The sequence below is a fragment of the Macaca mulatta genome, chromosome 8 (genome assembly GCF_049350105.2).
Source record: "Macaca mulatta isolate MMU2019108-1 chromosome 8, T2T-MMU8v2.0, whole genome shotgun sequence".
In the NCBI taxonomy this organism is placed as follows: domain Eukaryota; kingdom Metazoa; phylum Chordata; class Mammalia; order Primates; family Cercopithecidae; genus Macaca; species Macaca mulatta.
The window spans coordinates 64,714,003-64,741,303 of record NC_133413.1 but is presented as its reverse complement, the minus strand read 5'-3'; the positions used below and the strand labels follow the sequence as shown (position 1 = coordinate 64,741,303).

At 41.0% G+C, this 27,301-nt stretch overlaps 1 protein-coding gene across 13 annotated transcripts in view; it reads left to right on the top strand.

Moving 5' to 3' along the window:
• LYPLA1 (lysophospholipase 1) overlaps positions 1-27,301 on the top strand; it is a 51,804-nt gene that overhangs the window by 7,936 nt on the left and 16,567 nt on the right. For 4 of the 13 annotated variants that reach the window (XR_013396795.1, XR_013396796.1, XM_015145367.3 and 1 more), the window contains exons 3-4: positions 23,912-23,937; positions 26,716-26,763. Coding sequence is in view for 6 of the 13 variants with exons in the window: in XM_015145367.3 (XP_015000853.1) it covers positions 23,918-23,937; positions 26,716-26,763 (68 nt within the window). In the remaining 7 variants the exon portion in view is untranslated. 13 annotated transcript variants of the gene reach the window in all.

Genomic DNA, 27,301 nt, shown 5'->3' with positions numbered 1-27,301 from the left:
CTGGTGTTCAGCCTAGAATCTGATCTATCTTAGGTCATTTTTTTTTCTTGTCTAGTTAGTTGGTAAGACTGATTGGGACTGATAGGAGAGTTAATGATAATGTACTACATGAGTGGGGATGGGGATGAGTGGTGTTTCTTGTGCAAACCCAGACAGAATCTCTGAGTTTTTAAAAAGTTCTACACCCATATTACTACAGGATAATGAACAAATGGAAAGAATGCTTTAGTCACTCTGCAGTCTTTTTTTTTTAATTTTTGGATACAGATTCTCGCTCTATTGCCCAGGCCGGAATTCAGTGGCACGATCCCAGCTCACTCCGCCTCCCAGGTTCAAGCAATTCTCCTACCTCAGCCTCCGAAGTAGCTGGGATAACAGGCGCCCACCTCCATGCCCGGCTAATTTTTATATTTTTAGTAGGGATGGAGTTTCACCTGTTGGCCAGGCTGGTCCCAAACTCCTGACCTTAGGTGATCCGCCCACCTTGGCCTCCCAAAATGCTGGGATTACAGGTATGAGCCACTGTGCCTGGCCTCTGCAGTCCTTTTTAAAAGATCACAATTGAGAAACAGATTGGAGTCAATTTGTAATATTTTGGGGGGTATGTGCTGAAATTCACTTTTTGGGTTCTTAGAAACCTCGTGTATATGTGTCTGTGTTTTGTTTCCTTTTTTCTGACAATAAAATGAAATATATTCTGATTAATCTAGGATTCTGAATATTAGATTCAGCTTAATTGAAGCTTTTTAGAATTATTATATTTTTTGAGACAGGGTCTCACACTGTCACCCAGGCTGCCGTGCAGTGGTGTGCTCATGGCTCACCGCAGCCTTGATCTCCCCGGCCCAAGCAGTCCTTCCACCTCAGCCTCCCAGGTAGCTGGGATGACAAGTGCATGCCACCACACAGGGCCTGATTTTGTTTTGTTTTGTTTTTAAGTAGAGACAGGGTCTTATTATGTTGCCTAGGCTGGTCTCAAACTCCTGAGCTCAAGCAGTCTGTCCACCTTGGCTTCCCAAAGCTCTGGCATTACAGGTGTGAGCCACTACACCCAGCCAGAATTCTTAAATCTTGAGTTTTTCATTGTCATTGAAAATTATCAAAAGAGTTGGATACAGCTTGGCCATACTTTTTATATTAATATGGTTGGATTCAGATTTTTATAACCTGTATAGGCCTTTGAATCATCCAGTACAACTAGCTACAGGTTATGGATGGGAAAACTGAACTGGAAAGTCATTGATTCTCATACTATAACATGCATCAAAATCACCTAAAAGTCTTGATTCTTGGGCCCCACTGCCAGTTTCTGATTGAGTGGGTCTGGAATGAGACCCAGGAATTTGTCTGCATGCCACTTCTTCTCCTTTCTTTTTCCTCTTCCTCCTCCAACACCTCCTCTTCCTCCTCCTCTTCTCCTTCTCCTCCTCCTTCTCCTTCTCTGTCTCCTTCTCCTTCACCGCCTCCTTCTCTTCCTTCTTTCTCCTTCTTCTCTTCCTCCTCCTCCTTCTCCTTCTCTTCTTTCTTTCTCCTCCTCCTCTTCCCGCTTCCACAGGGTCTTCCACCGCCGCCTCCATCTCTTCCACCTCCTCTGCCGCCGCTGCCTCCCCCTCCTCCTTCTCCTCCTCCTTCTCCTCCTCCTCCTTCTCCTCCTCCTCCTCCTCCTCCTTGCTTCCACAGGGTCTCTCACTCTGTTGCTCAGGCTGGAGTGCAGTGGTGTGAACACAGCTCACTGCAGCCTCGACCCCCTGGGTTCAGCCTCCCAAGTGGCCGTGAGTACACCTGTGTGCCAACATGCCTGGCTGTTTTTTAAAGTTTTTGTAGAGATGAGGGTCTCACTACGTTGCCCAGGTTAGTCTAACTCCTGGGCTCAAGCTGTCCTCCCACCTGGGCCTCCCAAAGTGCTGGAATTACGGGCATGAGCTGCTGTGCCTGGCCAGAATTTGCATTTCTAACAAGTTCTCATTGGATACCGATACTACAGGTCTGGGGATCACAATTCCGAGAACCACCAGACTGACAGAGCTTTCTGAGGCCACACTTTTAGATAGTGGCTGAGTGGGGACTAGAACCCAAGATTCCTATTTCTTTTTCTCATGTAAGGGTTCTTAGTATTTCTTCTTTCTTTCTTTTTTTTTTTTTTTTTTTTGAGACAGTTTCACTCTTGTCCAGGTTAGAGTGCAGTGGCGTGATCTCAGCTCACTGCAACCTCCGCCTCGGGTTCAAGCGATTCTCCTGCGTGGCTGGGATTACAGGTGCCCACCACTGTGCCGGCTAAATTTTGTATTTTTAGTAGAAACAGGGTTTCACCTTGTTGGCCAGGCTGATCTCAAACTACTGACCTCTGGTGATCCACCCATCTCGGCCTCCCAAAGTGCTGGGATTACAGGCATGAGCCACCACGCCCTGCCTGGTTCTTAGTATTTCTTATGTAGAATGGATGTTGGAGCCAGACGTGGTGGCTCACACCTGTAATCCTAGCACTCTGGGAGGCTGAGGTGGGAGGATGGCTTGAGCCTAGGAGTTCGAGATCAGTCTGGACAACACAGCAAAACCCCATGTATTAGTTATCTTGCTGCTATAAAAAATTACCGAAACTGGGTAATTTATAAATGAAAGAGGTTTAATTGACTCACAGTTCTACATGGCTGGGGAGGCCTCAGGAAACTGAAAATTATGGTGGAAGGCACCTCTTCACAAGGTGGCAGGAGAGAGAAATGAGAGCTGAGTGAAGGGGGAAGCCCCTTATAAAACCATCAGATCAAATGAGAGCTCCCTATCACGAGAACAGCATTGGGGGGAGCCACCCCTGTGATTCAGTTATCTCTACCTGGTCCCACCCTTGACACGTGGGGATTATTACAATTCAAGGTAAGATTTTGCCAGGGGGAGGGGGTACGGAGGGGACACAGCCAAACCGTATCATCCACTTTCTACAAAGAATACAAAAAGTTGGCCAGCCATGGTGGAGTGTGCCTGTAATCCCAGCTATTTGGGAGGCTGAGGTGGAAGGATCGCCTGAGCCTGGGAGGTCAAGGCTGCAGTGAGCTGAGCTGCACTTCCAGCTTGCACGACAGTGAGACCCTATTTCAAAAAATAAAAATAAGAAAAAAAGAGGTTGGCAAACAAGGGCCCACGGTTCAATTCTGACCTGCCACTCATTATTACAGTATTACTATATACATTCTAATACATACATATTAGTATTGTTATGTATGTTCAAAGTCCCCCCCACCCCATGTATCGGAAAACTATGTTTTTTCCTATACATACATACCTGTGATAAAGTTTAATTTATAAATGAGGCAGTAAGAGGTGAACAACAGCAATAGAATAATTATAACAATATACTGTAACAAAAGTTATGTAAATGTGATCTCTCAAAATACATTCTTGTTCTGTACTCACCTATTTTTCGATGGTGGTCGAATGCAAGTAACTGAATCCACAGAAAGCAAAACTATGGGTGATGGGGAACTACTGTACTTAATAATTCACATACCAAAAACTTCACTCTTTTAAAGTATACAATTCAGTAGTTGTTAGTATATTTACGGAGTTATTCAACTATCACCACTGTTTTAATTCCAGAATATGTTCAACATCCCCAAAAGAAACCCAAAATCCATATGCAGACTACTTATTCCCCTCCCTGGCAACCACTATCTTTTTCTGTTTCTGTTGATTTGCTTATTCTGGATATTGCATAGAAGTGGAATCAGATATTTGGTCTTTCGCATCTGGCTTCTTTCACTTTATAACATAATGTTTTTCAGGCTCATCTATGTTGTAACATGTACCAGTACTGCTTTCTTTCATTGCCAAGTAAATAATTAGCTGAGCATGGTGTCATGTGCCTGTAGTCTCATCTACTTGGGAGGCTGAGTCAGGAGGATCCTTTCAGGCCAGGAGTTCAAGTCTAGCCTGGGCAATATAGTGAGACTCTATCTCTTAAAAAGAAAATTCACATAAAAATTATTCATTCATCAATTAATGAACATTTGGATTGTTTCTACTTTTTGACTCACTCTAATAACTAATACTACCCTGCACATTGATGTACAAGACTTTGTGTGGACATATGTTTTTAGTTCTCTGGGGTATATATCTGGGAGTCAAATTGCTGAGTCAATAGTAGCTCTATGTTTAACTCTTGAAGAACTCCAGGACAGTTTTTATAGTAGCTGCACTTTTTTACACTTCTGCCAAGATAAATGACCAGCAGTGTGTGAGTGCTCGGATTTCTCTCCATCCTCGTTAACGCTTGTTATTGTCTTTTCGATTATAGCCATCCATTTGTATGTGAAGTGCTCTCTCATTGTGATTTTGATTTACATTTCCTAATGGTTAATGTTGAGCATCATCTCATGTCCTTGTAAAAAGTAAAATAGAGGTCCCTCTTCAAAGATTGTCCTCCGCATCTAATTAGGAATAAATAGCAACTTCTCTTTTTTTTTTTTTTTTTTTTTTTTTTTGAGACGGAGTCTCGCTCTGTCCCCCAGACTGGAGTGCAGTGGCGCGATCTCGGCTCACTGCAAGCTCCGCCTCCCGGGTTCACGCCATTCTCCTGCCTCAGCCTCCGGAATAGCTGGGACTACAGGCGCCCGCCACCACGCCCGGCTAATTTCTTTTTGTATTTTTAGTAGAGACGGGGTTTCGCCGTGTTAGCCAGGATGGTCTCGATCTCCTGACCTCGTGATCCACCCGCCTCGGCCTCCCAAAGTGCTGGGATTACAGGCTTGAGCCACCACGCCCGGCCGCAACTTCTCTTAAAAGCAAAATTTATTCGAAGACCTGTGCTAACATTCTGAAATGTCTGCTAGCCGTAATAAAGAAATCAATGTACTTTAGCTCTTAGCTCCCACAATTTAGCCTAAATATTTACCCTGGCATGCTTATACTGGTCCAAGCAAGCATTAGGTCACAGCCTGTTCTTCTTCCGTATTTAAAAGTGTTATCTTTCTCAGCATTCCACAACTTACTTCCTCCTTCCTTTGTTCTCCTCTACCTTTGCCTGTTTTAAAAAGTTCCAAGTTGCTAGCCAATCGGGACAAATACAGAATGTGAGGTCCCGTTCCAGCTAATGGAAACCTGACACAACAGTAGGGTGGACTCGTCAGATTATAAATGACTCTGTCTCCTTTGTTTGGTGTACTCTCGTGGCATAACTGCTGGCGAGTGTACCCTTTCTGCAGGAAGTAAACATGACCTTACTAAATAAATTTATGTTTGAATGCTATTTCTTTATGGTACCAGAGAACAAGCATTTCAAACATCCTTATTGGCCATTTGCATATCTTCTTTGGTGAAATATCTGTTCAGATCCTTTGCCATTTTAAAAATTGGGTTGCCTTTTTATTGTTGATTTATAAGAATTGTTTATATAGTCTGGACACTAGACTCCTATCAGATATATTATTTATAAATATTGTCTCCCATTGCGTGGGGTGTCTTTGCACCCTCTTGGTAGTATGTTTTGCAGCACAACAGTTTTTCATCCTGATGGTTTTTTTGTTTGTTTGAGATAGTTTCGCCCTACAGCCCAGGCTGGAATATAGTGGCTCAATCTTGGCTCACTGTAGCCTCTGCTTCCTGGGTTCCAGCGATTCTTCTGCCTTGGCCTCCTGGGTAGCTGAGATTACAGACACACCTTACCATGCCCTGCCCAGATTACAAGTCTTTCACTTATTTGTTAAATTATTCCTCTAAGTATTTTATTCTTTTGTATACTATGATGAATGGAATTGTTGTCTTTATTACATTTTTATATTGTTGATTGCTAGTGTATAGAAATATTCCTTTTTGATAAGTTTTTTATATCCTGGGATCTTGCTGACCTCATTAACTCTTAGGATGTTTTTGTAGATTTCTTAGGATTTTCTGTATATAAGATCATAAGATACTCAGCTCACAGGATCATGAGAGGGAATTTTACTGCCTCCTTTCCAATCTGGATGCCATTTATCTTGCCAGTTTCCCTGGCTACAATCTCCGGTAAAATGGTGTATTGTATTTATTAAATTTTTATGTTGAACCGCCCTTGCATTCTAGGGAAAATCCCTCCTGGTCATGGTGTATAATCCTAATTATATGTCGATAGATTTGGTTTGGTAGTTTTTAGGATTTTGTATTTATATTCCTATGAGATAGTCTGTCATTTTCATTTTGAGACAGGGTCTCGCTCTGTCACCCACGCTAGAGTGCAGTGGAGTGAACACAGCTCACTGTAACCTCAATCTTCCAAGCTCAAACAATACTTCCAAGTATCTGGGACCACAGGTGCACACCACTATGCCTGGCTAATTTTCTTATTTTTTGTGGAGATGGGGTCTTACCATGTGCCTAGGCTGCTCTTGAACTCCTGGGCTCAAGCAGTCCCGCGACTTCGACCTCCTAAAGTGTTGGGATTATGAGCGTGAGTCGTCACACCTGGCTGTGCCATCACGCCTGGCTGTCATTTTTTTTTTCTCATACCCTTTGGTTTTGACGTCAGAGTAATAATGGCCTTCTAAATGAGTAAGTGTTCCTTCTTTTTTTGGGCAGGGGAAATGAGAAGGATTCTTTAAACATTGGATTGGTAGACTTCACCTTGAAGCCGTGTTGTACTGGGCTTTTCTCTGTGAGACTTGATTACTGATTCAATTTCTTATTATAGGCCTATTTAGATTTTGTTTCTTCTTGAATCCGTTTTTGGTAGTTTGTGTCATTCTAGGAATTTGTCTATTTAATCTAGGTTATCTAATTTATTACCATGTAATTGTTCATACTATTCTCTTATAATCTTTTCTATGTGTCAAGTTAGTAGTAGTCTGTTCTTTGATTCCTGATTGTAATAATTTGAGTCTTCTCTGTTTTTTTTCCTTGGTTGATCAAGCTAAAGATTTGCCATTTTTTGTTGATCTTTTCAAAGAACCAAGTTTTGCTTTAGTTGATAGTCTCTTTTTTTTGAGATGGACTCTCACTCTTTCACCCAGGCTGGAGTGCAGTGGCTCAATCTCGGCTCACTGCAACCTCCGCCTCCCAGGTTCAAGCAATTCTCCTGTCTCAGCCTCCTGAGTAGCTGGGACTACAGGCAGGTGCTACCACACCCGGCTAGTTTTTGTATTTTGGGTAGAGATGGGGTTTCACCATGTTAGCCAGGCTGGTTTCTAACTCCTGACCTCAAGTGATCCACCCACCTCAGCTTCCCAAAGTGCTGGGAATATAGGTGGGAGCTACCACGCTGGCCTCTATTGCATTTATTTCCCCTCTTGTTTTTATTATTTTCTTCTTTCTGTTTACTGTGGATTACGTTTTTGTTGTTGTTGTTGTTGTTGTTTTCAGGTAGATTAGATTGTTATTTTGAGATCTTTATTTTTATATTTATTTATTTTATTTTTTGTCTCCGAGGCTGGAGTGCAGTGGCACGATCTTGACTCACTTCAACCTCCGCTTCCGAGGTTCAAGTGATTCTTCTGCCTCAGGCTCCCAAGTAGCTGGGATTACAGGCATTCACTGCCACGCCAGGCTAGTTTTTGTATTTTTACTAGAAAAAGGGTTTCACCACGTTGGCCAGGCTAGTCTTGAACTCCTGTCCTCAGGTGATCTGCCCACCTCAGCCCCCCAAAGTGCTGGGATTACAGGCGTGAGCCACCATGCCCAGCCTGAGATCTTTATTTTAAAACAGATGTCCACAGCTATACATTTCAATTTGAGCATTGCCTTTGCTGCATCCCATGCATTTTCGCTGCTACTTGTTTTTACTTTTTGTAAATGGTTAGGAAAAAACTTAAGACTTAGTGACACATGAAAAGTATATGAAACTCAGATTTTATTGTACATAAATAAGGTTTTGCTGAAACAGAGCCACATCCTTTTGTTTACATGTTGTCTATAGTTAATTTTCATCCCAGAGTGGCTGAGTTGAGTAGTTGCAACAGAGACCTTCTGGCTGGTAAAGCCTAAAATGTTGACTCTTTTGGTCCTTTGCAGAAAACAATTATTGACCCCTGTTGTTAAATATTTTTTGATATACAGATGTTCTACATCATGATAAATTCATCATAAAATCAAAAAATCGTAAATTTAGCCATTATACCCAACAAACAGTTGGGAACTGTTTGTATATTCATACTATGAAAAATTGAGCTTTTCATTATTTTTAGCTTGCATGAGAGTTAGAGCTGTATTTGCTTAGAGTGATATTCCTAAGATGATAATATTTGTCATTTGATTTTTCTGTGGATTCTTATGGACTACCTGGTAACATTCAAATACAGAGCACAGCAATCATTTCTTCACCATGTGATCTTAACCTACTTTATCTGAGGTGTCTTCAATTTCTATCTCTGATTTTAAAATATTCTTCTAGCCTCATTTAACAATATATATGCAAAGGCCTAATTTTTTAAAAGATTTTTGTGACAACATTTTAAAGAATTTTTTCTAAGGAAAAAGTGATGTCTGCAAACATTCATTTATAAGACTGTACAATAAGAAATCTGTGTGAAAAAAATTGAAATGCCAAAATGTTTAGAAAGAAGAATATTTGATAAATTAGAATTCCAGCGATTTAAGTGGAAAAAGTATATCCTGGGCAGGTGCAATGGCTCATGCCTGTAATCCAAACACTTTGGAAAGCCAAGGCAGGAGGATCACTTGAAGCCAGGAGTTTGATACCAGCCTGGGCAACATAGTGAGAGCCTGTCTACCAAAAAAAAGTACATTCTAAAACTGTAGATACATATAGTCTTATAACAAGTAGGAGCTAAGCTGTTAATGATTGTTTCTTTTTTTAAAAAAGGATTGGTTGTTGATTGCGCCACTCCAAATGCTTTTCATTTTCTACTTTTGTCTTTTCTCCCCTAATTGTAACAAGGAATAAAACATACTATGGTGTGTATGTATGTGCGTGTGCATTGTGGGGAAAACCTGGCCTCTGTCTTACTGCTCCTGCTCTATACATTCTTTTTGATTTTCATAGCTGAAACTAATCTTTCCCTTCTCTTCCACATTTTGACATTCTTTGTAACTTCTTTTTAGTGCTTAAATTTTGATTTGTATGGTGGTGTGTTTATATCTTGTTTCTCCTACAAGACTTCAGGTTCATTGAGGACACAGTCTATATCTCAGTCTTTATCTCTCATGCATGTAGAAGTTTGTTTTTTAAATTTCTCTCCTCAGATGCGGTGGCGCACGCCTGTAATCCCAGCACTTTGGGAGGTGGAGGCGGGCGGATCACCAGAGGTCAGGAGTTCAGGACCAGCCTGGCCAACATGGCGAAACCGTCTCTACTAAAAATACAAAAATTAGCCGGGTATGGTGGCACATGCCTGTAATCCCAGCTACTCGGAGGTTGAGGCAGGAGAATCACTTGAACCTGGGAGGCAGAGGTTGCAGTGAGCCAAGATTGCGCCATTGCACTCCAGCCTGGGCAACAAGAGCAGAACTCTGTCTCAAAAAAAAAAGAAAGAAAGGCTAGGCGTGGTGGCGCATGCCTGTAATGCCAGCACTTTGGGAGGCCAAGGTGGGCAGATCGCAAGGTCAGGAGTTTGAGACCAGCCTGGCCAGCATGGTGAAACGCCGTCTGTACTAAAAATACACAAATTATGTGGGCATGGTAGCGCACTTGTAATTCCAGCTACTCGGGAGGCTGAGGCAGGAGAATTGCTTAAATCTAGGATACGAAGGTTACAGTGAAGAGGTTGCAGGCTGTACTTCATCCTGGGTGACAGAGCGAGACTCTTTCAAAATAAAATAATCTCTTAGTTGTTGTTGCTTTTTTTTCTTCAGCATGTCTTCTGTTATTTAAAAAAAGGCATTTTCTTGAGCTCTTTTATTGAAGTAGAGCTGCTGGCCAAAAACTGTGTGTATATAGTAGGGAAAACAAGGATCTGTGTGGTTAAGGCATAAACACAGGAGTAGCACAAAATATAAATGAATAATATTAATAATTGTAGAATTGCAATTTTGAGCACAAATAGGGGCAGAACTACGAATAGTCAAAGTTTACTGTGAAATATTGTTGCATTGTCTGTATATTTGGGGTGAATAATTGAGAGGCAACTCTTCAACAGCCTGTTACTCCAGACAGGGCTAGAAACTCGTGAGTACAGCAAAAGGCCTTTGAACTACAAAGTCCATACCTTAAAGCTCTTGTACTTTTCCCTGTGAACTCCAGCATTTTTATTCTTTGACAAATGTCTAATACATGCAAAAGATTGTAAGTATTCAAAAAGCCAGTGCTATAGAGTTCTTTGGTATGGAGAGAATAGCCAATGTTTTATTGTGTTAATAACAATTCTAAAATCCATATTAAATTTAAATTTTTGGCCGGGTGCAGTGGCTTATGCCTATAATCCCAGCACTTTGGGAGGCCAAGACAGGCGGATCACCTGAGGTCAGGAGTTTGAGACCAGTCTAGCCAACATGGTGAAACTTTGTCTCTACTAAAAATACAAAAATTAGTCAAGTATGGTGGCACAGCTACTCGAGCGGCTGAGGCAGGAGAATCACTTTTACTCAGGAGGCAGAGGTTGCAGTGAGCCGAGATCACCCCACTACATTCCAGCCTGGGCAACAGAGAGAGGCTCCGTCTCAAAAAACATAATACATAAATAAATTACATTTTAAAATTCTGTTTCTATAGTCACCATCAATTTACATACATATTTACTTCTCAATATACTTTGTAAGTGTAAAACATAAGGGAATAAGGCTGTCATCTGCCTTAGCCAGCCATGATATAGGTCAAGCTTTTATTATATGTAGTAATGTTTTGAGGAACATAATTGAAGCTTTATTTTATTTTGAACTCTAATAAATAGGTAGAAGATTGTTATTACTATTTTTTGAGACAGAGTCTTGCTTTGTTGCCCAGGCTGGAGTGCAGTGGCATGGTACTCTCGTGCCCAGTGCAACTCCCACCTCATTCTCCCGAGTAGCTTGGACTACAGGCGTGTGCCACCACACTTGGCTAATTTTTGTAGAGACAGCGTTTCGCCATTGTTGCTCAGGCTGGTCTCAAACTCCTAAGCTCAAGTAATCCGCCCACCTCAGCCTCCCAAAGTGGTGGGATTACAGGAGTGAGCAACCACACCCAGCCTGAAGATTATTTTATAAGTGTGACTTTGTTTTTAAGTGGCTATTTATTCCCAAAGCTATAATTAGCTGAAATAATACTGTAATGTTTAAAGCTTATTTAGTTATCCCTGAGGTCATTAGCTCAAATAAAGTAACGATATACTTAGAAATTGAAATAGAAATGAAAACAGCTCACAGAAAATAAACATTGGCAATAACCATGGAAAACATTTTATAATGTGGTTATGCTGTTATCTTTTGCAGAGATAACAGACAGGTTTTATTTATTTATTTATTTATTTATTTATTTATTTATTTATTTCAGGGGGAGGTGAGGACTCTGTTGCCCAGGCTGGAGTGCAGTTGTGTGATCTTCGCCTACTGCACCCTCCGCCTCCCAGGCTCAAGTGATCCTCCCATCTCAGCCTCCCGAGTAGCTGAGACTACAGGAGCGCTCCCAGCTAATTTTGTATTCTCAGTAGAGATGGGGATTTCGCCACATTGCCCAGGCTGGTCTCGATCTCCTGGATTCAAATGATCTGCCCAACTCAGCCTCCCAAAGTGCTGGGATCAAAGGCTTGAGCCACTGCACCCAGTCTAGTGTTTTATCTTATGTGCTGCTTGGATACCTTTGTTGGTCAAGGCTCTGTGACAGAAAGTGCCTTAATTGCTTGGTAATGTCTACTCTGGGCCCACAATCTAGGAATGGTAGCCTATATGCCAGGTATTTATTATTGCTGCAAAATACTGCTTATTGTGCACATTAAAATTATTTGCAAAGCTAACTATACACATATTGTTAAGTTTATTCCTAATTCTACTGAAATTATAAGACAAGAGAACTGGCCCAGCCGCAGTGGCTCATGCCTGTAATCCCAGCACTTTGGGAGGCGGAGGCGGGCGGATCACGAGGTCAGGAGATTGAGACCATCCTGGCTAACACGGTGAAACTCCATTTCTACTAAAAAATACAAAAACTAGGCCGGGCATGGTGGTGGGCGCCTGTAGTCCCAGCTACTCGGGAGGCTGAGGCAGGAGAATGGAGTGAACCCGGGAGGCGGAGCTTGCAGTGAGCCGAGATTGCGCCACTGCACTCCAGCCTGGGCGACTGAGCGAGACTCCATCTCAAAAAAAAAAAAAAAAAAAAGAGAGAATTTATCAGTTGCTTTGCTTTGCAACTGTTATGCAGTTCTAAACTCAGATTGGTTTGGTGTAAGAACTTTTTTGAGTTGGATTTGTGCTATCTTTGAAAATTATTTTGAAAATTGGATTATGATATAATCAAGTATTCAAATCTTAAATGTTCAGCCGGACTGGGTGCGGTGGCTCACACTTGTAATCCCGGCACTTTGGGAGGCTGAGGAGTGCGGATCACTTGAGGTTAGGAGTTCGAGACCAGCCTCGTGAAACCCCGGTCTCTACTATAGTGAAACCCCGGTCTCTACTAAAAATACAAAAAATTAGCGGGGCGTGGTGGTGCATGCCTGTAATCCCAGCTACTCAGGAGGCTAAGGCATGAGAATTGCTTGAACCTAGGAGGTAAAGGTTGCAGTGAGCTGAGATCGTGCCACTGCACTCCAGCCTGGGTGACAGAGTAAGACTCTGTCTCAAAAAAAAAAAAAAAAAAAATTAAATGTTTAACTGGATAAATTTTTACTTACACCTATGAAACCATCAACCTGATGAAGATAGAGAACATTTCCAGCTCCCCAGGAGTATTTTTCATTCCCTTGCAGTTAGTACCCTCCCATCCCAGAGATGATCATTACTCTAACTTTTATTACTATACCATAGTTTTGCCTGTTCTTGACTTTCAGATAAATGGTATTATATGTATATCTTCTGTGTCCCGCTCTTTTTGCCCAGTATGTTTGTAAGGTTTATCTGTTTGAACATAATTTTTATTATACTTGCTGTTGTGTAATTCACACTGTTTTTCAGTAACATTCTATCTTTATTTTAAAAGTTGGAACATACACTTTATTATCTCATAAATGTATTCCTTTTATCTTCAGAAGAATTAACTTTTTAATTTTTTTTTATATTTATTTTTTAGTAGAGATGAGGTTTCGCCATGTTGGCCAGGCTGGTCTCTATCTCCTGACCTCAAGTGATCCGTCCGCCTTGGCCTCCCAAAGTGCTGGGATTACAGGCCTGAGCCACCACGCCCAGATAACTGTTTTATTTTTTACTTTGTAACTTGTATTTAGATTCAGGAGTACATCTGCAAGATAAACTGCATGTTTTGAGGGTTTGATCTACAGATAATTTTGTCACCCAGGTAATAAACATAGTACCTGATATTTTTTCTGATCCTTTCCCTCCTCCTACCCTCCACCATCAAGTAGGCCCCAGTGTCTGTTGTTCCTCTCCTAGTATCCATGTGTTCTTGTTATTTAGCTCCTACTTGTAAGTGAGAACATGTGGTACTTGGTTTTCTGTTCAGGTGATAGTTTGCTTAGGATAATGGCCTCCAGTTCCATCCATGTTGCTGCAAAGTACATGATCTCATTCTTTTGTTAATGGCTGCATAACATTCCATGGTGTATATGTACCATAGCTTCTTTATCCCATTTGCCACTGATGGGTGTAGAGGTTGATTTAATGTCTTTGCTGTTGTGTATAGCAATGCAATGAACTTACGTATGCATGTGTCTTTATGGGAGAACGATTTATACTCCTTTGGGTATATATCCAGTAATGGCATTCATTTACTGGGTCGAATGGTAATTCTGTTTTAAGTTCTTTGAGAAATGGCCACACTGCTTTCCACAATGGCTGAACTAATTTACATTTTCACCAGCAGTGTAAAAGCATTCCCTTTTCTCTATGACCTTGCCACCATCTGTTATTTTTTGGCTTTTTTTTGGTCAGTATATTTTCCATTTTTACTGTGCATACACGTAATACAATGTATCTTAAAAATGGGTCTTACAATATGTAGTTTTATCACTTGGTTTACAACTAAATATATTGTGAACATTTTCTCTTCTACAACAGTTAAAAGAATTGCAGAACTTGGAAGAAACATAATTTATTAAGCAATCTTGTTAGGGACATTGAAGTATAATTTTTTTTTTCTAAGGAGACTTCATTATTTTTACAGTACCTTTGGGAAAAAAAAGGGGAGTCCTTGTCTTATATAGCTTTCTATAGATGATGAAAACTTGCCCTTCCATTTAGCCTTTTCACTTGCTTCTCTACACCCACCAAATCACCAGTCAAGTAACCCATTTTATGTTTTCCAACCTCTCCCATTTGCTTTCTCTTTTCTACCCAGTCTTCCTACACACGTGCAAACGGACTTCCATTCCTTCAGCACTCTCGTTCCTCCCCTTAAAGAGGCTTTTTTTTTTTTTTTTTTTTTTTTTTTTGGGGACGAGTCTGACTCTGTCGCCCAGGCTGGAGTACAGTGGCGAGATCTTGGCTCACTGCAAGTTCCGCCTCCCGGGTTAGCTGGGACTACAGGCACCCACCACCATACCCGGCTAATTTTTTGTATTTTTAGTAGAGACGGGGTTTCACTATGTTAGCCAGGATAGTCTCAATCTCCTGACCTCATGATCCGCCTGCCTCGGCCTCCCAAAGCGCTGGGATTACAGGTGTGAGCCACCGCACCCGGCTGCTTTCTTTCCTTTTAAAGAGACTATTTTAATTGATTTTGATCAACTCTACTCAAAACTGTATCCTAAGGTCCACATTAGGATTAGTCTCTAATAATCTGAAGATATAATTCAGTTGTTTAAAATAACATATTAAGAAGACTTTGGTAGAATTACATGTATCAAGAAACACTGGACTTGGGCACAATGGAGATATGGCTGATTTTTGAAAAAAAGAAGTAGTGTTTTCTGGGAGGGCAGAGCAAAGAGGTAAGAAGTAGTTGGTACTATAAGGAAATGTTAGAGATCATTTTGGAAATGTATTCATTATTTTAAGGCAACTAACAAATGATCATCTTTCAGTTAGGACATTGTAGCAGCAGCCTTTACTGGTCATGAAATTTGCATGATACCTAAAATCATATTTCTGTAAATAGGTCAATGTGGATTAATAGTAACTTTGTATATAGAAAAGCAGATGCCAGCTAGCATAAAAGTGGCAGTGTGGACAGTGGTAGTTCTGGAGTCCTGGAAGCCATGAGATGCTCATCCATCACTAGGCCATCACAGCCAGGTGGATAAATGCCTGAGGAAAGCAGCGGAGCTGACTGTGCCAGCATTTACAAATGGAACACTTCTTGGGCAGCCAGGTGTCATGGGGCACAGACCCACAATTCTCTTTGCACACATCGTGCTCACAGTTCCGTCCGTAGGAGAGGGGGCGGGCACAAAAGGACCCCAGCGTGCAGGTTCCACCATTCAGACAGCAGGTTCTGTTTAACTCCCTACTGTCCTGTATCTCCATGGGCGGCACAAGTTGGGAAGACCTAGGACGAATTGCAGGCTCCTCCTGGGGCTGAATGCTGTCATCTCTGAAGGTCAGGTCTCCCTGGGATGGATGTGCAAGTTCCTCATGGCCCAGCCCTTAACGACCTTTTTTGACTTTTTAACGATAGCCATTCTGCCTGCTGTGAGATGGTATCTCGTTGTGGTTTTGATTTGCATTTCTCTAATGATTAATGATCTCGAGTATTTATATGCTTGTTGGCTGCATGTATGTCTTTTTTTTTTTTATACAGTCTTGCTCTGTCACCAGGCTGGAGTGCAGTGGCGCTATCTCTGCTCACTGCAACTTCCACCTCCTGGGTTCAAGCAATTCTCCTGCGCCGCTGGGACTACAGGCACGCACCACCACACCCTGCTAACTTTTTGTATTTTTAGTAGAGACGGGGTTTCACTATGTTGGCCAGGTTGGTCTCGAACTCCTGACCTCAAGTGACCCGCCCGCCTCAGCTGACCAAAGTGCTGGAATTACAGGCATGAGCCATGACCACGCCCAGCCTGTCTTCTTTTGGAAAGTGTCTGTTCATGTTCTTTGTCCACTTTTCAGTGGGGTTGTTTGATTTTTTTTTAATTTTTTTAAACAGTAAAGTGGAAGCAAGTTTATTAAGAAAGTAAAGGAATAAAAGAATGACTACACCACAGAACAGCTAGGTGGTTTGATTTTACTTGTAAATTTAAGTTCCTTATAGATTCTGGATATTAGACCTTTGTTGGATGCATAGTTTGCATATATTTTCTTCAATCTGCAGCATGTTTGTTTACGCTGTTGATAGTTTCTTTTGCTGTGCAGTAGCTTCATAGTTTAATTAGATCTCATTTGTCAATTTTTGTTTTCATTGCAGTTGCTTTTGGCACGTTCATCATGAAATCTTAGCCAAGTCCTATGTCAATAACATGGTATTTCCTAGATTGTCTTTCGGGTTTTGTTTTGTTTTGTTTTTTTGAGACGGAGTCTCGCTCTGTCGCCCAGGCTGGAATGCAGTGGTGCGATCTCAGCTCACTGCAAGCTCCGCCTCCTGGATTCATGCCATTCTTCTGCCTCAGCCTCCTGAGTAGCTGGAACTACAGGCGCCCACCGCCACACCTCGCTAATGTTTGGTATTTTTGGTTGAGATGGGATTTCACTGTGTTAGCCAGGATGGTCTCAATCTCCTGACCTCGTGATCCGCCCGCCCGCCTCAGCCTCCCAAAGTGCTAGGATTACAAGCCTGAGCCACCATGCCCGGCCATCTTTCTGGCTTTTATAGTTTGGGGTTTTACATTTAAGTCTTGAATCCATCTTGAGTTGATTTTTGTATATGGGGTAAGGTAGGGGTCCAGTTTCTATCATCTGCATATGGTCTCCCAGTTATCCTGGCACTTTTCATTGACTGAGGAGTCCTTTTTCCCATTGCTTGTTTTTGTCAGCTTTGTTGAGTATCAAATAGTTGTAGGTGTGTGACCTTATTTCTGTGCTCTCTATTCTGTTTCATTGGTCTATGTGTCTGTTTTTGTACCAGTACCATGCTGTTTTGGTTATTGTACCCCTGTAGTATAGTTTGAAGGCTGGTGACATGATGCCTCCAGCTTTGTTCTTTTTGCTTAGGATTGCCTTGTCTGTTTGGGCTCTTTTTTTGGTTCCACGTGAATTTTAAAACATTTTTTCCTAATTCCATGAAGAATGTCATTGGTAGTTTTGATAGGAATAGCATTGAATCTGTAAATTGCTTTGGGCAGTATGGCCATTTTAACAGTATTGATTCTTCTTATCCATGAGCAGGGAGTGCATTTTCACTTGTTTGCGTCATCTCTGATTACTTTGAGCAGCATTTTGTAATTCTTGTTGTAGAGATCTTTCACCTTCTGGTTAGCTGTATTCCTAGGCATTTTATTATTTTCGTGGCAATTGTAACTCACACTTTTAAAATAAAATGTGTGCTTTTTGTACAAAAAAGTCTCATATCGCTGTCATGGAGCTTCCTTGGTTCATCTTTTACTGTGTGTGTTCCATTGTGTGTGCACTCAGTCCTGTGTGTGCTTGTCCACGCCCCCACCCTGTATATATATGTATGTATATATAGATGAGTCTTTAACTCTTGAGATAAACCTGCAAACATGATTTCCCATCACCTCTAAATACTCTCATGTGTATTTCCCATGCACAAGGATACTTGTACATAACCAGCATACAACACTCCAAATTAGGAGATGAGCATTGATTAAATACTATATCCAGTCCACAGACTCCATTGAAGTTTTGCCAGCTTTCTCAACTGTGTCTGTTTCCTTCCTGGCCTGAGATCCTTTCCAGGAGTGTGTGTTCATTTGAGCTGTCATGTCTTGAATCTGAAACTGTTTGTCAGTTTTTCTTTCATTTCCTTTATAGTTTTAAAGCATACAGCCACAGCCTTCAGTTCTGCATATTCTGTAGAATGACTTTTCAATTTGAGTCTGTCTAATGGTTCCTCATGATTGGGTCCGGTCATACATTCTTTGTCTTTATTTTTGGTACCAGTTTTATTGACATATAATTCATATGCCATACAATTCACTCATTTAAAGTGTGTAATTCGATGGTTTTAGATGTAGTCACCATAAGTTATGCAACCATCACCACAGTCAATTTTAGAACATTTTCATTGCCTCAAAAAGAAACCCTATACTCTTTCATTTGTGTTCTATTGTAACTGGCTTCTTTCATTTAACATTGTTTTCAAGGCTCATCCATCCTATAGCATGTTGGTACTTCCTTTTCATTGTTGAATCATACTCCATTGTGTGGCTATGCTTCATTTTATTTTATTCTATCTTTTTCTTTATTTGAGATGGAGTCTGGCTCTGTCGCCCAGGCTGGAGTGCAATGGTGCGATCTCGGCTCACTGCAACCTCTTCCTCCCGGGTTCGAATGATTCTTCTACCTCAGTCTCCCGAGTACTACAGGCATGCGCCACCACGCCTGGCTAATTTTTGTATTTTTAGTAGAGAGAAGTTTCACCATGTTGACCAGGCTAGTCTTGAACTCCTGGCCTCAGGTGATCTGCCAGCCTTGGCCTCCCCAAAGTGCTGGGATTACAGTATGAGCCACCACGCCTGGCCTCATTTGGTTTATTCATCCATCATTTGATGTACATTTGGGTTGTTTGCACCTTGGAGTTGAGTAATACTGCTATAAAAGAACATTTGTGTACAAGTTTTTTGTTGTTTTTGTTTTGTTTTGAGACGGAGTTTCACCCTTGTTGCCCAGGCTGGAGTGCTGTGGCATGATCTCGGCTCACCGCAGCCTCTGCCTCCCAAGTTCCAGCGATTATCCTGCCTCAGCCTCCCGAGTAGCTGGGATTACAGGCATGCACCACCACACCCAGCTAATTTTGTATTTTTAGTAGAGACAGGGATTGTCCGTGTTGGTCAGGCTGGTCTCGAACTCCCGACCTCAGGTGATCTGCCCACCTCGGCCTCCTGAAGTGCTGGGAACAAGTTTTTATGTCTGTATTTTTGTGTGTGTGTTTTGTTTTTGAGACAGGATCTCATTCTCTTGCCCCACATGGAGTGCAGTGGCACAATCTTGGCTCAGTGGGGCCTCAACCTCCTGAGCCCAAGCTATCCTTCCTCCGAGTAGCTGGGACCGCAGATGCATGCTGTCACACCCAACTAATTTTTTTAAAATTTCCTGTAGAGACAGAGTCTCACTGTGTTGTCCAGGCTGATCTCAAACTCCTGGGCTCAAGCAGTCTTCCTGCCTTAGCCTCCCAGAGTGCTGGGATTACAGACATGAGCCACCACACCTATAGTGGACATATTTTTTCAATATTCTTGGGTATAGACCTAGGAGTAGAATTGCTGGATATGATAACTTCGTATTTATCTTTTGAGAACCTAAAGGTTTTCTAAAGTGGCTGTACCATTTACATTTCTACCGATAGTGTATGAGGGTTCTGATTTCTCACCATACGCTTTAACACTTGGCTATTATTTGTCTTTTTTGCGATAGCCATTCCGGTGGGTATGAAGTGGTATCTCACAGTGGTTTTGGTTTGCATTTTCTAATGACTGATGATGTTGAGCATGTTTTCATGTGTATGTTAACCATTCATGAGTCTTTGGAGAAATGTCTATTCAAGTCTTTTTTCTATTTTTTTTATTGAGATGTCTTTTTTGTTTAATTTGAGGTAAAATTCACATGACATAAAAGTAACCCTTTTAATGTGAACAATTCATGACACTTAGTATATTCCTTTTTTTTTTTTTTTTTTTGAGACAGAGTCTCACTCTGTCGCCCAGGCTGGAGTGCAGTGGCACAATCTCAGCTCACTGCAACCTCCGCTTCCCGGGTTCAAGTGATTCTCCTGCCTCAGCTTCTGAGTAGCTGGGACTACAGGTGCGCACCACGTCCAGCTTATTTTCGTAGGTTTAGTAGAGACAGGGTTTCACCATGTTGGCCAGGCAGGTCTTGAACTCCTGGCCTCAAGGGATCTGCCGCCTTGGCCTCCCAAAGTGCTGGGATTACAGGCATGAGTCACCATGCCTGGCTGAAGTTTTTTTTAAAGTATTTTTTTCTTTTACTTGTAGTTGATACATAATAATTGTACATATTTATGGGATACTGAGTGATATATTTTGATAAATGTATACAATGTGTAAGGATCAAATCGGGGTAATTAGCATATCCATCACCTCAAACATTTATCATTTTGCATTGCGAACATTCAGCATCCTTTCTTCTAGTGTTTTGAAAATATACACTGAATTGTAGTTAACCATATTCACTCAACAGTGCTACAGAACACTAGAATTTATTCCTCTCATCATTATATTGATAGCCGTCCTAGTGAGTATGAAGTGATGTCTCATTGGGGCTTTGATTTATGTTTCCTTAATGACTAATGATGTTCAATATCTTTTCCTGTGCTCTTTGACCATTTGTATATCTTCTTTGGACAAGTCTTTTGCATATTTTTTAATTGGGTTGTCTTTTTGTTCGTGGGTTTTAACAGTTTTTTTTTTTATTATGGATACTAGACACTTAATTAGATATGATTTACAAACATTTTTCCCATTATGTAAGTTGTCTTTTCATTTTCTTAATAGTGTCCTTTGAAACACAACAGTTTATTTTGATGATTTCTAATTTATCTATTCATTTCTTGTCGGTTGTGCTTTTGGTGTTATATCTGAGAAGTTGCCAGATCTGAGATCACAAAGATTTATGTATATTTTCTTCTAGTTTTATAGTTTTATCTCTTACATTTAGGTCTTTGGTCAGTGTTTACAATTGGTATGAGGTAGCAGTCCAACTTCTTTGTATTACATGTGGATATCCACTTGTCCCAGCTACATTTGTTAAAAAGACTATTCCTTCCCTGTTGATTTGTTTCAGAAGTAAGTTGACAGTAAATGTGATATTTTATTTCTGGATTTTCAGTTGATTTATATGTCTGTCTGTACTCTAGTACTAGTCTTTCTGAATGTTACTTGGTAGGAATTTTTGAGATTGAGAAGTGTGAGTCCTCTAACTTTGTTCTTTTTCAAGATTCGTTGTTGTTGTTGTTGTTATTCTGGGTCTCTTCAGTTTCTATACAAATTTTAGATTGGGTTTTAATATCTGCAAAGTCAACAGGTGTTCTGATAAAGATTGCATTGACTCCATAGATCAATTTGAGGAGTACTGCCATCTTTAAAATATTACATCTCAGCTGGGCACGGTGGCTCACGCCTGTAATCCCAGCACTTTGGGAGGCTGAGGTGGGCAAATCACAAGGTCAGGAGATCGAGACCATCCTGGCGAACACGGTGAAACCCCGTTTCTACTAAAAATACAAAAAATTAGCCAGGCGTGGTGGCGGGCGCCTGTAGTCCCAGCTACTCAAGAGACTAAGGCAGGAGAATGGTGTGAACCCTGGTGGTGGAGCTTGCAGTGAGCCGAGATCGCGCCACTGCACTCCAGCCTGGGCGACAGAACCAGACTTTGTCTCAAAAAAAAAAAAAAAAATTACATCCCCTAGTCCATGAAAGTGGGATATCCTTCCATTTATATAGATTTTCATTAATTTCTTAATATGTTTTCTAGTTTTCAGAAAAAGGTCTTTAACATAGCTATTTACACATATACATATGTGCATACACACAAAACCCCTATACAATATCCTGGTTATACTTAATGTTATGTAAGTGTTGCAGTTAATACTATTGTTATTAATCTTTTTATATGTCTCTAACACTTTGGGGGAGATGGGTTGAAACAGAAAAATAGTTAATAGAAAAGTATTTAATCAGGGGACTGGGCATGGTGGCTCATGCCTGTAATCCCAGCACTTTTGGAGGCTGAGGCGGGCGGATCATGAGGTCAGGAGATCAAGACCATCCTGGCTAATGCGGTGAAACCCCATCTCTACTAAAAATACAAAAAAAAAATTAGCCAGGCATGGTGGTGGGCGCCTGTAGTCCCAGCTACTTGGGAGGCTGAGGCAGGAAAATGGCGTGAACCTGGGAGGCGGAGCTTGCAGTGAGCTGAGATTGCGCCACTGCTCTCCAGCCTGGGCAACAGAGCAAGGCTGTGTCTCAAAAAAATAATTAATTAACATTTATCTAGACTGTTTGCTATAAGAAAGGCTGAAATTACTTGTACTTTATTCTTTAGTAGAGATAATATGTAAAAAGCATCAAGTATGTGGCCAAATGTAAATATAAGCAGGAAACTGTATGCATCTATTCCTTAATTGACATGCATGGGAAAAATCCGAAGGAAATGCATCAGAAAATTACCTGTTTATTCTTGGCTAGAAGGATTTGATTATTTATAGTTTTTCAATCTTTCTGTATTCTGCTTTGAACATGTATGTATGTGAACATGTACACATGAAGAAATAAAGTTGCTGGATTAAAAACATTTTTTTTCTTAAGTTTTCTGTAGAGTGGGTCTCACTATATTGTTTAGTCTAGTCTTGAACTCCTGGTCTCAAGCTGTCCTCCTACCTCAGCCTCTCAAAGTGCTGGGATTATAGACATGAGCCACCATGCTCAGCCAAAGTTACTGTTTTTGTTTTATTTACTTATTTATTTATTTATTTTGAGATGGAGTCTTACTCTGTTGCCCAGGCTGGAGTAGAGTGGTGCAGTCTGGGCTCACTGCAACCTCTGTCTCCCCGTTCAAGCGATTCTCCTGCCTCAGCCTCCTGAGTAGCTGGGATTACAGGCATGCACCACCATGCCTAGCTAGTTTTTGTATTTTTAGTAGAGACGGGGTTTCACCATGTTGGCTGGGCTGGTCTTGAATTCCTGACCTCAAGTGATCCGCCTGCTTCAGTCTCCCAAAGTGCTGGGATTTCAAGCATGAGCCACTGTGCCCGGGTGAAAGTTACTGTTTTTAAATAGTGTAGTAAGCATGTAGAGATATTAGACAACTGATTTAGTTTATTTATCTGAGGCTTTTTTCTTTTTCTTTTTCTTTTTTTTTTTTTTTGAGATGGAGTCTCGCTCTGTTGCCCAGTGGTACAGTCTCGGCTTACCACAACCTCTGCCTCCTGGGTTCAAGCGATTCTCCTGCCTCAGCCTCCTGAGTAGCTGGAATTACAGGCACACGCCACCATGCCCGGCTAATTTTTGTATTTTTAGTAGAGATGGGGTTTCACTATGTTGGGCAGGCTGGTGTCAAACTCCTGACCTCAGGTGATCTGCCTGCCTCACTCTCCCAAAGTGCTAGGATTACAGGCGTGAGCCACTGCACCCAGCCAAGGCTTTGTTTCTTTATGTAAAATGTTAATTATCTTATTTGTCTTGCCTACTTTATAAATACATTGTATAAAGATATTTTAAAAATATATCTATATTTTGGAAGTTGTGAAGCCCTGTGGAAATATCTGAAGGGGCACACATTGCTGTTCAGAAATCTGAGAAATCATCTTTATCCCTAGGTAAAACTTAAATAACAGCTGTTGGGTTGTTTTTAGATTCAGGGTGTTGTTTTAATAGTATTGAGGGCCCACATTTTAAAGGTATTTTTAGGCTGGGCACGGTGGCTCATGCCTGTAATCCCAGCACTTTGGGAGGCCAAGGTGGGTGGATCACAAGGTCAGGAGATCAAGACCATTCTGGCTAACATGGTGAAACCCCGTCTCTACTAAAAAATAGAAAACATTAGCCAGACGTGGTGGCGGGCGCCTGTAGTCCCAGCTACTCAGGAGGCTGAGGCAGGAGAATGGTGCGAACCCAGGAGACGGAGCTTGCAGTGAGCCGAGATCTCGCCACTGCACTCCAGCCCGGGCGACAGAGTGAGACTCCGTCAAAAAAAAAAACAAAACAAACAAACAAAAAAAACATATTTTTAGGATTTAACATTTATCTTCACAGTTTTTTAAAGTACTCTTCTGCTACTAACTTATTGGAATTTAAAACAGTATCTAATAGCATTATTCAAATGATTTTTCCACCAGGCACGGATGGGCAGAAGCCTTTGCAGGTATCAGAAGTTCACATATCAAATATATCTGCCCGCATGCGTGAGTATTTCTGATCTTCAGACTTGTGATTCAGAGTCTGGAGAGGAGCAATTGTGATTGCTTTATCCTTCCAGAAAAGTATTTGAATATAGTTAATTTTTATTTTTTAAATATTCTGTTTAAAAATAAAGATTAGTAGAATTTCTTTAAAATGTTTCTTAAATTTTTTTTTTCTCTTTTTCTCTTTTGTTAAGCAATTTAAAAGATTGCTGTCTTGGAAGTCAGCTGAACTTAAGACCAGAAAAATTATTTAATTAATTAATTTATTTATTTTTGAGACAGAGTCTCACTCTGCCACCCAGGCTGGAGTGCAGTGGTGTGATCTCAGCTCACTGCAACCTCCGCCTCCTAGGTTCAAGTGATTCTCCTGCTTCAGCTTCCAGAGTAGCTGGGATTTCAGGTGTGTGCCACCACACCCAGCTAGTTTTTGTATTTTTAATAGAGACAGGGTTTCACCATGTTGGCCAGGCTCAAACGCCTGATCTCAAGTGATCTACCTGCCTTGGCCTCCCAGAAAAATTATTTTAGATGTACAAATATCTATAAAGTTCTAGGATATCCCTAGGGTATCTCTGAAGGGGATTTACCTGTTAGATTTATGAGAAATCTTTATTATGTTGAAAACACTCTTTAATTTTATCATTTGGGGCAATGTTGATGTACTGTGGAAAGAGCACAGACTTTGGAATATGATAGGTTTGGTTTTGAATTCTGGCTCTGAAAGTATTTGTGGATGTCAAAAAGAAATTAGTAAGTTTTAAGCAAACTTAGAAGATCAATAAGATTGGCACATTAGGTCAAGCTTGTCCAACCTGTGGCCCAGGTCAGCTTTGAATGCAGCCCAATACAACAAATTAGTAAACGGTCTTAAAATGTTATGAGAGATATATATATATATATTTTTTTTTTTTTTTTTGCTATTTTTAAATACAATTTTATTTTTTACTTCATCAGCTATTGTTAGTGTTAATGTATTTTTATGTGTGGCCCAAGACAATTCTTCTTCCAATGTAGACCAGGGAAACCAAATGATTGGACACGCTTAATTTAGGTCAAAAGGTTGCTGAGAAGCAATCACCATGGAGAAGACAAGAAGGGATTGGACATACTCATATCGGTTAGTAATTCATTCCCAGAAGTGGTAGTAGCAGTAGAGTTGGGACAGATAGATGAACATGAAAGAGGGAATGGGAAGAAGAACAATAGCTGAGAAGATTGGTTAAGAAAACATTTCGTCCTCTTTTTATCCTGAAATACAGGGTCTGTCTTACCTCTGTAAGCTACAGTGAATACTGCGGCTAGGGTCTCTATGTCCTCTCATTCTGCTCAAGCAAGAGGCAGAATTCTTTTTACTCTTTTTCTTTCTTTTTTTTTTTTTTTTTTTTTTGAGACAGTCTCTCTGTCGCCCAGGCTGGAGTGCAGTGGCATAATCGCAGTTCACTGCAACCTCTGCCTCCCGGGTTCAAGCGATTCTCCTGCCTCAGCCTCCCGAGTAGCTGGAATTACAGGCACCTGCCACCATGCCTGGCTAATTTTTTGTGTTTTTAATAGAGACAGGGTTTCACCATGTTGGCCGGGCTGGTCTCAAACTCCTGACCTCAGGTGATCCTTCCACCTTGGCCTCCCAAAGTGCTGGGATTACAGGCGTGACCCACCCCGCCCGGCCCAGAATCCTTTTTTTTTTTTTTTTTTTGAGACAGAGTCTCGCTTAGTCGCCCAGGCTGGAGTGCAATGGCGCGATCTCGGCTCACTGCAAGCTCCGCCTCCTGGGTTCGCGCCATTCTCCTGCCTCAGCCTCCCGAGTAGCTGGGACTACAGGCGCCCGCCGCCTCGCCCGGCTAATTTTTTGCATTTTTAGTAGAGACGGGGTTTCACCGTGTTAGCCAGGATGGTCTCGATCTCCTTACCTCGTGATCCGCCCGCCTCGGCCTCCCAAAGTGCTGGGATTACAGGCGTGAGCCACCGCGCCCGGCCCGGCCCAGAATTCTTAATTACATTGGAATGGATATTGATATTTGCCCTAAGTTGAACTGCTTTAAAAGGCTGTTTCCCAACATAGGGAAGTTTGTATTCTCAAATAAATTTTGATACGGTTTTAACCTCTAAGGTGGACTTCATGAATCAGGAGGAAGGTGGTGAGATGTAGTTAGAGTGTGTTTATTTTTCTTTTGTTTGAATGGAGCCAAATTCTGATTATCTAGCATATTTTTAATCACAGACTTGAATTGGCTATAGTGGGCACTTAGGCAAATTTTGGATTTCCCTTATTTATTTAGAGGTCTCTTAATCAAGCGAGTACATAGCTAAGAACTAGAAAATTAACAAAAGTGTAATCTGAGCATATGAGAATTGATGCTCCGGTATCAGTGTAATAAATCGCTCATTGTCCTTAGCCCCATACCAGAATCTCGTATTTTATACATTTCCAACTGTCTTGGTTTCTGGTTTCTCTTCTCATGTCTGAGAAGTCAAAGGTAGTAAGTAAGGGTGTTGAGAAGGAAAATATATTTGTCAGACTTCGTCCTTTGTTGCTGTTGCTCTGTCTTCAGAACACATTTGGAGGGGCATGGAAAGCAGAGTTGTACAGGTGTGGATGAAGTAAAACAGTTCATATGTTAAAACTAGCATATAGTTTTGTGTAGGTCTCAAGTAATTATCTGTTTTTGATTAATGGAATTTATCAGTTCTTATGCGTTGTTATTCTGATTTTGTTGTTTTGTTTTTTCTTTTCCATGTAGGCCTGTTAGGCCTGTTACATTAAATATGAACATGGCTATGCCTTCATGGTAAGTAAGAATTTACTTATTCAATAAGAACATTATATTACTGATTTAATGTTTTCAGAAATGCTTTTGTGTACAGCAATTTTTATTTAGCTGTTTTTTAAATTGCAAAGTTGCATAGTTAACCTTAACCTTTCTTTATTTACATTTTTATACTCTAGATTTAGGGGTAAACTTAAGGAGCTGTACATACAGGTAGAGAAATAGGAGAGAATGTTTGGATAAAAATAATGTGGGAGAATATCTGCTGCTGCTTGATAAACCTTTGTTGGTTTTAGTAACCCAACATTCGAATGACCCCTATTAAACCACAGCCTCCAATTTCTTGCCTGTCTGGGTTGTTTTTAAGGAAACCGCTTCCCTTCCAGCCCTCTGAAGATACCCTCACATTCCCTCTGCACTTTACTGTCAGAAAGTAGGGTCAGTTTTTTGTTCCTATGTGCTACTTCCAGACTATGATTTTTCCTAACTGTTCTCTGAGACTCCTACCATCAGGTCTGTTAAAAAAACGATGACTTTAGCCAGGCATGGTGGCTCACAC